The sequence below is a fragment of the Cricetulus griseus genome (genome assembly GCF_003668045.3).
Source record: "Cricetulus griseus strain 17A/GY chromosome 1 unlocalized genomic scaffold, alternate assembly CriGri-PICRH-1.0 chr1_0, whole genome shotgun sequence".
NCBI lineage: Eukaryota > Metazoa > Chordata > Mammalia > Rodentia > Cricetidae > Cricetulus > Cricetulus griseus.
In genome coordinates this window covers 139,383,820-139,401,216 of record NW_023276806.1, presented here as the reverse complement: position 1 = coordinate 139,401,216, position 17,397 = coordinate 139,383,820, and the positions used below count along the sequence as shown (strand labels likewise).

Genomic DNA, 17,397 nt, shown 5'->3' with positions numbered 1-17,397 from the left:
TGAAAAATAACAGAAACCAGTGGGAATATCACATCTGTCACTCTCATTCAAGATATTTTCTTCCTGTTTTCATGAAGTGAATTCTTGTCATATTTCCCCCAAATCTATGGTACCAAGGAGAAAATTTGCATCATATTATTCATCAACAGGTATCCAAAAGATGTTTTTACTGAAATTATAAAAATCATTACACACTTACAGACTACTTTTATTTCATAGCCTCTAGCTCCATGCCTCCTAAATTTATTCATTAAAATTAATTATATGCAATTCTAAATAAACATGCCACAGTTCCATACACCAAAGCCATGAGGGCCGACCTGAGTCTTTGCCAGTCTAATTTTCACTAGTGTATGTACTGAAAAGAATTAGTGTCTACTAGTCTTGAAGTACAGAAACATTTTCAACATCTATAAAAACTTACATGGAAAATTTCCCACAATATCAAATAGAAAAAGATGGGCTTCTTCCTGACCTAGCATCTGCTCCTTCAGTTCTGAAACAGTCATGGGCAATCAGTAAGGACGCTTGGAAGCTGACATGGGGTACCATCCTTTATGCTAGCCAGTTAAGACACTGGATTATAGTCCATTAGCAACCCCAGAAGGCTACACTGAAATGTTAATACAACCACAACAGTTAGCACATCTGTTTCTGCTGCTTCAGAATGCGATCATATTTCCTGTTCAAAATCATCACATCATTGCCTTGTGAAAGTAGAAAACATAGGAAACTTACGGTTGGTCCCTTACACTTTCCATCAATAAAAATAAATCTGACCACTTATAGAGCTTGCTCATTTTCACACACCCTACAAGTACTCGAAACCAAACCTAGGACTTCACTCGTGCTAATGAAGTACTTAACCTTGGAGCTATACCTATCCCATCATTTTTTTCTTAAACTTCTTTGTTTTGTGAGGCAGGATACCATTAACTTGCTTAAGCTGGCCTTGAACTCATCCCATAGTTCTTGCTGGCCTTTAATCTGTTATCCTCCTGTCTCAGCTGACTCAGTAGCTGTCATTTGATCTTTCAAGGGGTAAGTGCAGCAGCGGTTTGATTTATCATATATTCCTAGCAAGGTAAAACTGGTTCTGCTCAAAACTCAAGAGTAAAATGAGGGAAATAAAAACATCATTTTTGGAAGACATTTATTTTCTAAAGTGCCCATACATTTTGTTAGAACTATAAGGGAATTCAATGGAACAGTAGGAACAATAGTTCATTTCCGTACATTACTATCCTGATCGGCTAAACTTCCACATAAATGTTTACAATGAGTTGAGAGCACTCACCATCCTGTTGTTTCACAAGTCCCTGCTGAATATATCGGATGTATGTAAAAAAGTTACATACAGAAGTGATCTAGGCCAAAAGGGAGAGATGTCATAACTAGTCAGTTTTACAGCAAAGAGAACATTATTAAACATCATGGTCATGTCACTTACCCTGTATCTGCAAAAGGGAGAAATATAGTAATAGTTGCTTGAGTCCCCTAGTTTAATTCTGTGCTTACAGGACTTACTCTGGCCAGTGAGAGCACATTTTCTGCAAAATAACAAATTTCGGTTTTGTTTTATAATTAAAAGCATTTGCCCCATTTTTATTTTTCTTTTACAAGCTGTCTCTTCATTATGATAAAAAATATCTGAGACTCTAATGTGTGTCAGGCCTGTTCTGGATGCTGGACCCCCGTGATGAAAAGGATAGTCGCTGCCCTGTAGGACTTAAGTCCCAGTATAGCCCTACGACCATAACACTGAGCATGCTTCTAGAAACAGACGTGGGATGTTTCCATACATGGCCCAGCTGAGAGAAAACCTACAAGCAGGCCAGCAGCTGCAGATCATCACTCCACATGCAAACACAACCTCAGCTTCCTAGCTGAAGAGAACCTAATCAAGATTATTCAGGCCTTAAAAACCATTGCTAGGCAGATCTCTGTGAGTTCAAGACCAGCCTGGTCTACAAGAGCTAGTTCCAGGACAGCCTCCAAAGCCAGAGAGAAACCCTGTCTTGAAAAACCAAAAAAAAAACAAAAAACAAAAACACACCATTGCTAATGGAGTGCAGGATAAGAGCTGCCAAGTGGAATATGTCTGATTGGTAGGTCTTGCTGCATTTAATGTATAAAGAAACAAGCTGCCCTTAAGCTCAAAACCTTAACACCTGTGAGGGTCCATCTCATACCACCCTTTCTACTGTGGCCATTCTGGCTGGACTAGGCTATCCAGTATACTGTGCCTTGCTCATCTTTAGAGCCTGGCACCAAGTAGGCATTCACTGACTGATGAGCCACCTGTCACCATGCCCCTCCGTGAAGGAGGCAATTTATTAGGCTCCATAACTTTGGCCCAGTTGTCAACCTAGTCAGCTGGGAACTTGGGGAGATACAACTATCAGTCTTTGTTAATGAAAAATTAGCAAAGCTTTCAGTAAAACAAGGTGGCCAATAGCAGCTGACATGATATTACAAATTATACCACAAAGAAACAATATATATGAACTATATTAGATTTCAGGTATACCTAAAATAAACACTACCCAGTGCTCCTCCACAAAGAAACAAAGTGTTTGGAACAAAATAATTTGGAACAAAATAATTTTAGAGGAGGCCCTGCAGATCCCTTTGAAAAAAAATATTATCTTTTAATTCTTTTCAAAGAGATTATTTTACTTACTGTGGTCTCTCTCTCTCTCTCTCTCTCTCTCTCTCTCAAACACACACACACACACACACACACACACACACACACACACACACACCACCTGCAAATTGTTCTAATGCTCTGTGGCAATATTTCAGAGTACTAGCTGTTATAATTTTAAAAAGCAGCTTGAGAGAGAAACACACCATGCAACAGATCAGGCAGAGGGGTTTTTTATTAAGGGAAAGGATGGTAAAAGGGACAGGAGCAGCAGGAGAAGAAAAGGGGTGGGGAGAGACAAACGGGGAGAGAGAGAGAGAGAGAGAGAGAGAGAGAGAGAGAGAGAGAGAGAGAGAGAGAGAGATGGGAGGTAGGCAGGGCCCTTTTAAAAGGGAACATAGTGAACAGACACAGGTGGTGCTCTTAGTGACAGCAGCTGAGAACGCATCCTATCAGAACCCCAAAGGCAGGCCAGTACAGATGACTAAATACTAACACTAACTACTAGCTTGGGAAAGATCAGAGGTCAGTAAATTTAAGTTGGAAGTCCTTACAACTTTCGAAAAGTATAATTTATTCAGAAAGAAAAGTACCCTTGAATCAAGGAAGGAAGGAACCCAACCTATTCTTCTGAAAATATATTTGTTCTTTTAGCATTTTGTCACATTTTGAAAGAATTTTGCTAAAGTGGTCTCAGGTATGAATTTGTAGAATAATAAAATAAAAGATCCCCCTTAAAGAGAGGACCGAGCTCTGGCTTGCAAGTGCCCCTCTGCTCTGTGGAGGGCCTTTCTGTGTGTGTGCTGTGTGTATGTGTGTCTCCCTCCTCATAAAAGCTCTTCTTCAACTGCCTTTAAAAGCAGCATTTCTTAAATAGCCATCTCTGAATGCTAACAGCTCCAGTCAATCCATACACTTTGGATTCTGGACTCAATGCTGGTCTGGCCTTCTCTCTGAAGCTACTGTAGAACACGCTGCTGCTGCAGTACCTCTTCAAGGCTCTAGTCTTGAGATCTCAGATTCCTGCTTGCCTTGTCACATGGGATGACTATACATAAATGCAGGCCTGTAGCTTCTTTCAAGCCAGAACCTTCTCTACTAATTTCCAAAATACTTCCAACCCTCTTCAAGCAGGCAGTCACCTCTAATTTCCTTCTTGCATCCCCACCCCATCTAATTTCTGTCTTTCATCTGTGGCATCTTTTTTCTACTCCCTATTGTACCTGTCATCCGGACATAGTGTCTTCCTGCTGAATTTATCCACTTCCACCCATACCCCGAATGCTAGACCAAATTTTTTCACCTCCTAGCTGGGAGTAGTATGGCACATCTTTAATCCCAGTCTCCAGAGGCAGAGGCAGACAGATCTGTGAGTTTGAGGTTAAGCTAGTCCACAGAGTGAGTTCCAGGACAGCCAGGGCTACACAGTGAGACCCTGTTTCAAAAAACAAAACAAAAACAAACAAAAAAACAAACACACACACACACACACACACACACACACACACACACACACACACACACACACACACCTCTCCATGCCCAGAGGAGTCCCTAATCACAACTACAGTGGTTGTGTCTTTCTCAAAATTCTTACAGCACTGTGTCATTTGTTTTAATCACCATTTTTGAAATCTGGTCCCTAAGAGCCTTGCTAGGACTTCACCTTACAGTTCGTTTAAAGGTACAATATGTGAGCCAGCAAGATGGCTCACTGCTGCAGTGTGACAGTCTGAGTTCAATCCCTGGAACCCACACAGTAGGAGAGTAACCAACTCCCACTCTGACTTCACATGTACACTATAGCATTCTGCCCCACTAAAAGAAATAAAATGTAATAATAAAAAGAGAAAACAAAAATCTCCCTTCAATTTTATACAGAGTATATACATATACACCAGAAACACCTTTCCTGACCTCACACCCATAAGCACTGTGTATAAACTGCTCTCTAAATATAACCTATCTAATTCCTTTACTAAAACCCTGCATGTCCCTATCACTACCTGACATCATACTTTCATATGTATAGTATGTGTGGGCATAATGCAAGCATAGACAAATTCCACAGTAAAAACTGCCACATGGCATATTTAAAATAAGGTATGATCCAGACCTTCAAAGTGTGGACATTGTTATCATTGCATCTGATTTTCCATTTGAGAGGCTGCAAGGCCAAAAGGAAAATACTTCAGTGTCTGTAGTATTTAATACTATAAAATCCCCCTAAAATTCAGAGGCCACTGTGCTAAGGGTTGTCCCAGCACTAGTTTAACATGAACTACAACTCTGTGCAGATGGATATGTGGCTCACAAAACATATACATGGCCATTTACAACACTAACACACACATGACCAGTTACACGAGCCCAGCAGTCACACAGTGCCAACATTCTGCAGGCATCCCAAGATGTGTGTGCACAAACACAATAGGTTACAACTTCTACACAGTCTCACACAACAGCTATGATGGGAGTCAGTGACTACTCTCTGAGCTCTCTTGGGCTCTAGCCTCCCACAGTAATGTGGTCTTCAGAAGGGAAGCTAAAGCACAATTACATGCTGGTTCTGAGCAAAACACTTCTCCAAGGCCTTCTTCTCAGAGGACTAGATGTGAAAGCCTGCCCTGCTGTAAAATACAGCAGTCCTCCCTTTGACAATTTATAATTTCCAAATACCTCTCACATACGGAAGACAGAACTATTTGCCAATTTCAGAATCTTTTTTTTTTTCTTTCTTTCTTTTAAGGGAAAGACCTTTGGAGCTTGGGACACTTCCCTGACGCTGTCCTCTTTTTTTTTTTTTTTTTTTAAGATTTTATTTATTATGTATACAACATTCTGCTCCCATGTATATCTGCACACCAGAAGAGGGCACCAGATCTTATTACGGATGTTTGTGAGCCACCATATGGTTGCTGGGAATTGAACCCAGGACCTCTGGAAGAACAGCAAGTGCTCTTAATCTCTGAGCCATCTCTCCAGCCTCCCAGAATCTTTTATAGAAATAATGTGGAAGGTAGGGACAAATTATTTCTGTTGTTGTTTTTAATTATGTATATGTATCCAGGTCTGTGCGAGGGTATGCTCACATAAGTGCTAGAGTCCATGAAGGTCAGAGGTTTCAGATCTGAGTTATAGGTGAGTTCCCTGATGTGAGTATTTGGATTGAACTGGAGTTCTCTCAAGAGCATCAAGTGCTGTGTACCACTGAGCCATCTCTCCATCTCCTGGTGCTGTTTTTACCAGTGGTAGGACAAGCTCTAAGTCAGTACCTTCCCAAACAAGTTTTGATGGCAATCCTTAGAACCAAGTATTTTACGTACATATCAACTGTACAGATAACTTGTTCATTTTCTCTCTCTCTCTCTCTCTCTCTCTCTCTCTCTCTCTCTCTCTCTCTCTCTCTCTCTCTCTCCAAACAAAAATTTGGCCTACAATTCGCTACAAAAGGCCTTCTGGCTTTATAGCCCAAAAATGGGTCAAAACTGTTTCTAATCCCTAGTCTACCCACATCCCCAGCCTGTATGTGTATGTCATAATTAAAAGGTTGTTAACAACTTTCCGGAGAAGCCCACACCCATCTCTTGCCTTAGGCCTATACCAGTGGCCTTCCCTTGCATATTTCTCACCCTCCACAACCACTCCTTTCTTCACTAAACAGACCACAACTCTGTCTGGGGGAAAATAAGCTTAACTTTGAAAACCATCAATACCACCTGGGATTTGTCTTTGGGCCACAGATGCTGAGAAGAAACTGAGGGGAAGAAATATAATCAGATTTACAACACACAAATGAATAAACACAATAGCACAACACAGAAACTTTTAAGAACTCACTCTCCCACAAGGCATGGGTGTAAAAACCTACTTTGGTCCTCCACATTCTACAGCCGAAGCTTTCACGAATCGAATGGGCTGTAGCCCCACCGGCTCGATGCTTAGAGTGTTGTTCTCCACGGCCTCCAGAACAGCTGAAGCCAACTTAAAACAAAAAAACAGCAAAAGAATTAAATCAGACTAGCAGGGAAAATCAAGTAAGATAATAAGCTAATTTTATAAGCTGGTCTTCCTTCAATGTCACAAACTTGGCCTTAGGTAATGCAAACAGAGGGGAGAAAAAGCTCAAATCACATCTCAATTTCGTTCATAATTCAAGCAGTTATGATAAGCAACTAGGTTACAGTGGAAGAATTTTTTGTATTAACTGGAAGAGGATTAAAAGTATTAACTCCATTCTCAACCCATTCCTTACTCAAGATTAAACATCCACTACAAAAGCCACTTCAAAATTAACATCCTAATGCTACATCCTGCTAAATTTATGCAATAAATACTAGTAATTTATATTAGCAATATGTACCAATTTTAGCTATGTATTTTCTCAACTTGTATTTATAGGCATTAACATTTACAAAAAAGTAACATTCCCCCTTCCCCAGAATCAAATACAAAGTCTCCTCTGATAAACAGGCAGTTCCTCCTGGTGAGGTTACCAGCACCGAGTGCATGGTCCTCAATGCCCACACCCAGCCAGTGCTGTGTCCATCTGCAGTTCTGATTTTATAAGCTTGTAGCATCTGCAAGGACGCTACAGCTCAATCCCCAAAAGGCTTCCCTTAGATTCTTAGGACTGAAGTCCTTACATTAGCTGATAGGTTCTTTGAGACAAACTTCTCACAGGTAAGATCAAACAGAAATGATGACTGTACAGCTGTGTATGATTTATACAATACCCGATCCGCTGAAATATTTTTTTTAATCTGCCTACTTCATTCTTCTGCTTAATCCTGAGACAAAGGCCAAGTTAGCATTGTTTTTCCTGTTTGATTTATAAACACACTTAGTGTTCTGCTTTAGGTTCTGTTTTGGCAGTGGTGGAGATCAACTTGGGGCCCTGCAGAGGCTAGTCTATCACTTCAGAGCTACACCCCAGCTCCTCACACATGTATCGTGTGGCGATGAGCCCAGCAACTGCCTGTAATGGAGTAGGTACAGGACTTGGCTTACACTGAAAACTGAAGCTGGGAATGTGAAACAAGCAGCAAGCCCTCCTCCCGCACACATCTCCATGTCACACTAACACATACACCTCCGCACACATCTCCACCTCACACTATTACATACACATCTCAGGGTTGATGACCCTCGGCTAAAGAGAGGAAAATGGTCAGAATGGCAGTAGCCATATGGTCCTAAAATGAAATGCAGAAAATGTTACACATGCCATTTTTACAGCAATTTATGACACGTAAGACACTAAAATATGTAACACGACAGTACAAAGTGCAAAAGATCTGGAACGAACTTCTATTAAAATGAAAAATAATTACCTCACTTTTTGCGAATGTTAAACACGGAAAGATATCTTCCTGATAGATTTTGTCTAAGAAAGGACATGTTCTATCCATTGTAGGCTCATCCTTCCAAGATCTGAATTCATTATACAGAGATAAATCGGCCTAACAAACAGCAAACACAAAGCAACTTTAGAAAGAACAAATATGAACCATTTAATAAACCAAGCTCTAATTTACACATCATTAAAAGGAAATGTCCTTCATTTCAAATAATAAAAATTCAACTGTCCTGTAATACATGATAACAATTTTTCTTTTAAAAAGAATGATTAACTGAGTCTCTGGGTATGTCCCCTATGATGTTCAAAGATGTTGCCATCATCTGCATCTCATGGGTCTCCAAATACTGTGGCTACTCTTTCCTCATCGGAGACAGGGCCTCACTACATACCCTAGCTCTCTGGGAATCACTATGTCAGCAGGCTGGCCTTGAGTAGGCTCCTGCCTCTATGCCCAGCAAGACCGTCCTGAATATAAAAGGCACTAATGATCAGTCTTTTCTGAAAATTATCAATCTGGAGCCAAGGTGATTATCACTTTAAAGTGAAAAACTCAAGTCCATCCTGTGAAATTGAGTGTGGGATGACAGTCCTACAAGGATGGCTAACACATCCATTAGAACACGAAACAGGGCAGTGAGCAGCAGCATGCTCACAGTCACTACACTGACCACACCACCACCCTAAATTAGCAGTAATGAGCCCTCCTCATTCCCCTCTCCTTGTACTCAGTCTGACCTAAGCCCTCTTCTCTATGGGCCCTCAGATTCCCCTCAGGCTACCTAGCCCACCCCAGGGCACCTGTTGATACAAAGCAGAGGTGCCCCAGCACAGAGCTCCTTGCCACACTATGAACAAACACTCACTGGCCTGGGATAACCCAACCAGAGGTGCAGCGCCCATCAAAGACACGAAAGGCTGTCTCCTACAGGCTTTAAAGATCAGTAATGGCAAGCTCTTTGCACTTATTTTTCATTCCAATTCATAAATGTATTGAGTCAATGCTAAAGGCAAGAGGATAAAGTACATTAAGAGATAAATATTTAAGATTTTCAAATTCACTTGTGAAGTTAATCGAGAAAATGGAAATAAGCCCCGAAGCAGGAGTGTGAATGATAATCAAACAAAAGATTGCTTAAAGGTAACAACTGGAACCATTTCCTAACATCTGACTCTTTTAGGAACCATGGCTCCTTAAGCACTTTCTAAACACTTAATCCTCTGAATTGTGCAAGTTAGAGATGATGATCCCAGTTTATAGATAAGGCAAGGACTTATAGAGATTAACAGCTTCCCAAAGTCACACAGTTGTGCCGGCTGGTTTTCATGTCAACCTGAGACAAACTAGTCACCTGAAAGGAAACTGCAATTGAGAAAAAGCCTCCACAAGATAAAGCTGTAGACAAGCGAACCCAAAGGGCATTTTCTTAATTAGTGATTGATGGAGGAGAGCCCAGCCCAGAAACCTGGTCCTGGGTTCAATAGGAAAATAGATTGAGCAAGCCAGGGGAAGCAAGCCAGTAAGCAGCACCCCTGCTTGGCCTCCGAGTCAGCTCCTTCCTGCTAAGGATCCTGCTCTGCTTAGTTCTGATCCTAGCTTCCTTTAGATAATGAAAGATGTAACGGAAGCGTAAGCAAAATAAGTCCTTCTGGTCAAAGTGTTTCACGAAGCGATAGTAAGCCTGACTAAAACATACAGTTAAGTCCAAATTCAACAGGACATTTTAGACCCCAAAACCCTGCACACATGTGTGTTAAAGCTTTCAGAACTCCACTTCTATGACTGAGAGTCCCACCATGTTTTCTAGAGAAACAGACACATCCTACTTCATCTGATTGCTGTAAACGGTCCAAGAATAGTGGTTCTCAACCTTCCTAACACTGCAACCTTTAATACAGTTCCTTATGTTGTACTGACCCCCAACCATAAAATTACTTTCATTGCTACTTCATAACTATAATTTTGCTACTGCTATGAATCGTAATGTTAATATTTGTGTTTTCTGATGGTCTTAGGCAATCCCTGTGATAGGGTCATTCAACCCCATAGGGGTCGTGACCCACAGGTCGTGACCCATAGGGCATAGTTCAGTAAAATCTTGATTTCTTTTGTGTAATAAAACTTCCTGATGCTGGGCAGTGGTGGCACACGCCTTTAATCCCAGCACTAGGGAGGCAGAGGCAGGAGGATCTCTGTGAGTTCGAGACCAGGCTGGTCTATAAGACCTAGTTCCAGGACAGCCTCCAAAGCCACAGAGAAAACCTGTCTTAAAAAAAATTCCTGATATTTCCACAAAGTGCCAGGATATAAAGTGTACCCAGAAATCAAAAGTGGGTATGCGCAACCTATTCATATGCATTTCAAAACTAGAAAAGCTTTTAAAATGGAGAGAAACCATCCACACAGTTTTACTGTAAGCAACAGGAGAAAAAATCATCGCACTTGCTAAGTGAAAACTACAATAAAAGCTAAAATTTTTTAAAAGTACACTTATTTAAAGTCAAAGAAGAAATCAAAATTAAAGCAAATAAAGAAGTGTGTTAGATACTTAACAGAAACAAATACGGATTTCAGATTTTGCTACATTCAGAATTGGACAAGAACTAAACTTTTCTGGTTACCATATTACTAACAGCTAGACAGAGGTAACTCAATTACAACAGTTTACCTTGGTAATTCAATTAGCAATCCCTGGCTTCTATACACAAATTAGTGAATAAGATCAACCACTTCTCAAACATGAGGTAGCTTAAACCCCACGATGAGTGCAGCTTTTAAGAGAGCCAGCGACACTGCCAGAATTCCTGATCAATCCTCTTAGAAACAGTTTAATAACAATTTAATTTTTACTCTACACATTTCAAAATATACAGTATCTAAGTTATCTTTATGTTTTCTAAAATGTAAAGCTTCTATTATTTCTGGGTTCTCTTTGTTTTCTTGATTGTTTGATCAACCCTAGGGCTTTGGGATTGATGATTCTGCTTCTCAGATTTCAAATAAAAGCTAATAATAATCTTTAAGAAAATCATCTTATTTTTGAAGCATCTCTTATACTCCTATTTTAATACTGCACTAACAGAACATCCCGTCTAGTGAGGACATTGAGGCCACCCACTTTCCTTTATACAACACATGCCAGTTTGCTCCCTTAGTGAAAATTTGAAATGCAGAAACTCACCAGGACTGCAGAGGAACTCCGAGGCCAGCCAGTAGAGAACAGGAGGAAAGGATCCCTGAAAGCAGCCAGCTCTAGACAAAGCCTCCCCCATCTTAATATTGCATATTTTGTACTAAAAAAAATTTTGTGGCAAAAAAAAAAAAAAAAGATCACGACTGACACCTCCATGACAGAAATGAACAACAGTCAGAGGGGCCAGCCCTTTCCAGTTACCTCTTTGCAGTCTTTTACAAGTGGCTGTATCACATTGAGGTCCTGGTGGCTGCCACAAATGGCACTGCTGGTACTTTTATTCCTTGTATGCCCCCTTTTAAAAGGTGTCTTTCCAGCTGCCAGAGGCTCCTGTGTCGGTGACGTTGGAGAGCTGGACAACACGAGTGTCTTCAATGCGGCCACTTCAGCCTGAAGTACGTCAATCTTGAAAAGAAATCAGCACCGTCACACACACAACACACTCTATGACAGATGTGGCCGAGCATTAGCAATTTGGTCAAAACACTTTCAAGGACAGAAATTTAATTTGTATTTTCTGTGGAGTAATGAAAGGAAAGGAATCCAAGTTTTGGGGTTTCCAGATGGCTTGGATTCAACTGCCAGTAATGTCGAAAGAAAAAATTTAAAATGGTCAAAAATACCTAACAATAATGTGACTTCTCAAAATCACTAGATATATTAGCTTACAATTAGCTGTAGTTCACGCCTAAAAATAAAATCTATTTAAGTGTCCTTCTTTTTAGTGAATTAAGAAAATAAGTAATAACTTTTTGATGTGACTATTGAATCCTTTTATGTGATTTACAAGGTTTTAAGTAAGTTTGGCTGGTATATAAATGCACCACAGTGCCCAGTGTCAATGGCAACGATATGCGCCTATTTTCTCGCTCATGGTTTTTGTGGCTTCCAAATGTAAAGTAAGCACTGCTTCTCCAATCAGAACAGCCCCGTATGGCTGCCAAGGCACCCTTGAGACAGTGATGACTGATGACTTCCTACTCCATAATTGAAGCCATGAGACTTACTTTCCCTTGAGCCTCCTTCAGCTGCTTTTCCGCCGTGGCCTGCTTGACATTTGCTTCTCTCACCATCTTGTGAGCTTCCTGGAAAAGGCAACATCTCAAATTTTGTACGCTAAGTATTTTAGCATTCATTTTCAAATCACATTTCAGCAGCTACCTATGACAAGACATCCTGCAGAGTACTACCCTGGAACTAAGTATTCAATGTCCTCTATTGGAAAGCAGTTGACATTAAAAAGACAAGAGGGAAGAAGTGAGGACCAGACACCCTCCACATAGCATCTATCAGCCACTGTGGCAGCCAGGGTAGATCCAACCAATTCAACAAACTCCTGTGTCAGGACTGTGGCTGTTAAATGAACAGAGAAAGACAGCAGGGCAAAACCAGCTAACAAGGTGCAACTAGGTATCTGTCACTCGATCATGATACATATACCCATTTTGTTAGTCGCAGAAAAAATATAAGAAAGGGGCAAGTAAAAACTGTTAACACCTCAACAGGAGCGACAACTGAGGAGTTCCAGTTTCTAATAAAATGATATGCATGAAAACTGTATTGTACGGGGCGACCCAGAAAGGGAAATCTGAGTATACCCGTTAGTGACCTTAACTTTCTAATGAAACTGACATAAAGCTGTAGGAAACTGGAGGTATGTGCCTGCCTTTTAGTCACAAATATTTACTCATGACATCTCTTTATGCTGTTCCAGGTTGACAATGAATGAGGAAAAGAGACAAAGGCCCTGCTCCTAAAGAGCACATGCTCAGGGAACATTCTAATGATGACAAAATCCAGATAATAGTCCCAGACTTTATTCTAAGTGAAAGATGAAGTCTTTTTTTTTTTTAAGGAAGAGAATAACATGATCTTGTATTTTAAAGATTATGCTTTTGCAAAAAATAATCTTGAGATTAAAATGGATCCAAACAACATGGGATTTAAGAGTTCATATTTCAGAACTCTTAATATATCCAAAGGAGATTAAAAGATATTTAATAAACACAGCCTGAGAACTGCCAAGTGGCAGGGTGGAACTCTCCCTTGGAGTGTGCCACGGCACTCACAGTTGCTCATTTGTTCTTATGGTATGGGACTGGATGGGCAGCAGCTTATATGTCTCATGAACACGAATCTCAGACGACATTAAATAATGGAATGATCACTATCAGTGATTTATAATGAAATGAGATGAACCATAGATATACTTCATGCACCATTACACAGCTTATCTGGCAAAGTCCTTAAGAACTGTCAGATGTAGCGAGCTCTGCATCTCCCTTTGGAAAACAACAGTTGTTGCATATTTGCTGAATTTTTCTGGGGTAAGGAGGGGTTGTCAAAAGAAGACTATCTGACAGATATTTCCAAAATAATGGACCTATCTACTCTGACCTTTCCTAATTTAACTCTAAATGCAGAAGACACTAATGCCAAGCAGAGTACCTGCTGAATTGCCAGGCGATGGACTCTTAATGTCAACTATGCAATTTGAATCAAACGTCTTAGAAGACAATTGGGAGAGTTGACACCTCTAAAACGTATCTTTGAAAGCATCAGAGAGATAAGGAAAACCGTGAAGAACTGGAACCAAGGCCAGGAGAAAACACAAAGTGAGATGTGAGGTGACCTTTCCAGTTGCAAGAGGGACACTGTTAAAGATACACAGGCGTAACTCATGTCCCCAAAGAGGAGGATGCTGGCCTACAGCAAACCATCTGAAAAGCTAAAGCATATGGCACAAGTCTGCCAATCAACAAAATGTCAGATGTTTGGGTTGTTTTACTGTCTTCCTGAAGGTGAGATGATGTAAGCACTGTATACCAGGACTTTCCAAATTTTCTCTACTTGAGATGTCAGGCTGGCCATTTTACAACAGTGAGAACACCACTCTAGTACAAGATGGCAGAAGTATGTTTAGGACCATTTCAGAAACTGCTAGAAACTATTTTTTAAATACATAACTTTCATTAAAAATGTCTTCTCTGACAATTTAACGCATGTATGTAATGCATTCTAGCTACATTCACCCAACCTGTCCTCTCTCCCTCCTACCTGTCAACCTTCCCTTTTACAAGTCCCTTCTCACATTCATGTCTTTGCACTCTGACTTTTGACTCTGTGTGTCATTTTGTGACCACGTTTTGAACTAACCATTGGGTCCTGATGGGCTGACTGTATACAAGAGGTACACAGGTAAAGACAATGACTGCATCTTGTCAGAACCCACCGGGGCCCACAGTTCATCAGGATGAAATATGGTCCCATGAGCCCCTCTCAGTCTATAGCTTAAATGGTGACAGGTCTACTGTGTGCAGGTCCAGTGAAGGCGGGGTAGGTGCTGTGGACACAGTATTTTTGCAGCCCTCCTCCATATCTTCTGGCTCTTACATTTTTTTCTAACGTCTCTTTTTTTGGGGGGGGGGGGATTTCTTTTCTATTTACTCTTTGTTTTGTTTTTACATCCCTATCAAAGTTTCCACTTCCTCCTGTCTTTGTAACTTATCCTCTCCTGACCCCACCACCACCATTTCTCTTCAGACACAGGAAACCCTCTCACAGAAATCAGCCAGCCATGGTATATCAAGTTGCCGTAGAACTAGGCATCTCCTCTTCTATTAAGGCTGGACAAGGTAATCTGGTAGGAAGAAAAGTGTCCCAAAAGCAAGCAACACAGTCACTGACAGTCCCTGCTCCCACTTAGGAGTCTCACAAAAAGACCACACTATACAACTATAACATAATGCAGAAGGGCTGGTTCCGTCCCATGCAGGCTCCCTGTTTGTTGGTTCAGTCTCTGTGGGCCCCTATGAGCCCAGGTTACTTGGTTCTGTGGGTTTTCTTGTGACACCCTTGACCAAAGTGGGTCATAAAATCCTTCCTCCTTCTTCTGCAACATTCCCAGAGCTCCACCTAATGTCTGCTGCGGGTCTCTGTATCTGTTTCCATCACCAACTCCTCATTTTTATGTTTTTTTTTCTTTTAAATAAAACTCAAGCTAACACTTTAAACAGCAATTTTCCTTTTTAAAAATTCTTTGTTATATTTATTAATTTATCAGAGAATAACTTGCAGAAATTAGCTCTCTATTTCCACCATATGGGTCCCAGGGATGGAACTCAGATCAGGCTCAGCCACAGGGGTCCTTACTTGCTGAGCTACCTTGCTGGCCCTACAAACAGCAATTTCTAAAAATCAAACTTTCTAACAATACAATCCAAACACACACTAGTTGGATACAGAAATCCTGGGGAATGATATGAAAGAACATATTTTAAAATTTTGTTTTCTGTAACTAAGCCTGTATGTTTCTACAGGAGCAGAAAACCATATACAGTATAAACACTGCAACTCCTAACAAATTACAGCCCTGAACCTGAACTGAGGCACTTCAGGCAACTCACTGGTGGTGGAATGGACAATGCAGAAGGAACATATTGCATGTTCAGAACCAAGGCTGTGGTGTGGCCCTATGATGTGACACGTGTGAGCACGGCAAACACCTCAGGTCCATTATGTGCTTGGTTTCGAGTTACTTTCTGGTCAGTGTACACACACCTTCTCCTGTTGTCCTGCTTTTTTGCAACCTCCACATTCGGTTACACAGCCCCAGTTTAAGGAGCTATGATAAATACTAGGAGTCATCAAACTTCTATAAGGGGCCAAATGGCATGTGGAATTTAGGACAACATACAGTTTCTGTTATAATGATTCAACTTTGTTTTTGCAGTGTGGAAGCAACCAGAGGTAATACATAAATGAACTGCCTGTCTCAATAAAAATTTAGCAACAGTAAAAACTGTACTTTCTATTAAAAAACAAAAAGATACCTCATCTTGCCCCCATTTTTTTTTTTTTTTTTTTTGGTGGTGGGAGCACTTAAGATCTACCTTTCAGCAAACTTCCAACACCCTGCCATCATCTAACAAATATCTTCATTTCTCCCATTCCTCAACCCTGGTAACCACAAGGAACTACTCAAGTACTTCAGAACCTACGTGAAAGGGAGTTCATGTACCACTGTCCTTTTACACAAAATCATCTATATTGCCTCAAATGCTAAGATTTTTCTTTAATTTTTATAATAAGAGTGCGTGTGTGTGTGTGTGTGTGTGTGTGTGTGTGTGTATTAGAGGACAACCTTCAGGAGTGGCACTCTCTTTCCACCACAGGAGATTGAACTCTGGTCATTAGCTCACACAGCAAACACCTTCACCCACAGAGCCCTATCAACCTGATTTCCTTTTTTAAAAAGGGACATATTATATAAACACACAGTATGCTTCTGCTTTATTCACATCTGGCTTCTGATAATACAACAATGAACATGAGAATACAAACACCAAAAATTAATTTTATTTCCTTTGATGTATATTGAAAAGTGAGATTGGTTGATCCCAGTTTCAAATTTTTTTTGGGGGGGGGGTCTGATTATTTTTGGTGGTTTTTTATTGCTGCTGTTTTAAGACAAGGTCTCACTATGCAGGCCTGGCTGTCATGGAACTCACTATGCAGACCAGGCTAACCTCAAATTCAGCAATCTGTCTGTCTCTGTCTCCTGAATGCTGGGATTAAAGGTGTGTACCAACACCACCCAGCTCTATTTTTAATCTTTTAAGAAGAAATATCCTTATTTTTGCCCATAATAACTATACCAACAGTACCACATCCTTGCCAACACGTGCACTGTTATATGATAAGCATGTGGTAACATCTCACTGGGGTTTTGATTTGCAATTGCCTGACTGGTGATGCTGAACATTTTTGCATGTATCTTCTGCTTGCACATCTCTTTAGAGAAAAGTCCATTCAGTGCTTAATCTATTTTTTATTGTACTGCTCTTTTTGATATTCCTTATATATGTTGAAATTACCCCCTTGTTAGACACTTTGCAAATGTTTTTCCAACCACTCCACTGCATTTTAATTTTGGTGATGGGTGTGTACAGGTTTTAGTTAGATGCAATTCCACTCATCCATTTTTGTTGTTTTTCTGAGCTTTTGGAACCTCATACAGGACTCTCTGACTTCACACAGGACTCTCTGACTTCACACAGGACTCTCTGACTTCACACAGAACTCTGTGACTTCATACAGAACTCTGTGACTTCATACAGGAGTCTGTGACTTCACATAGGACTATGACTTCACATAGGACTCTGTGACTTCACATAGGACTCTGTGACTTCACA

General features: G+C 40.5%; 1 protein-coding gene across 5 annotated transcripts in view; it reads right to left on the bottom strand.

Annotated features, from left to right (window-relative positions):
- The window catches only part of Rab3ip (RAB3A interacting protein), a 38,422-nt gene that overhangs the window by 2,945 nt on the left and 18,080 nt on the right, over positions 1 to 17,397 (bottom strand). For 3 of the 5 annotated variants that reach the window (XM_035450887.1, XM_027392360.2, XM_027392361.2), the window contains 6 exons: positions 12,211 to 12,288; positions 11,405 to 11,608; positions 7,984 to 8,112; positions 6,522 to 6,634; positions 1,451 to 1,550; positions 1,298 to 1,367 (listed from right to left, as the gene is read on the bottom strand). In XM_035450887.1, coding sequence (XP_035306778.1) covers positions 1,298 to 1,367; positions 1,451 to 1,550; positions 6,522 to 6,634; positions 7,984 to 8,112; positions 11,405 to 11,608; positions 12,211 to 12,288 — 694 coding nt within the window. The remainder of the gene's footprint in view (positions 1 to 1,297; positions 1,368 to 1,450; positions 1,551 to 6,521; positions 6,635 to 7,983; positions 8,113 to 11,404; positions 11,609 to 12,210; positions 12,289 to 17,397) is intronic. The other 2 variants (XM_027392362.2, XM_027392363.2) reach the window with 2 other exon arrangements.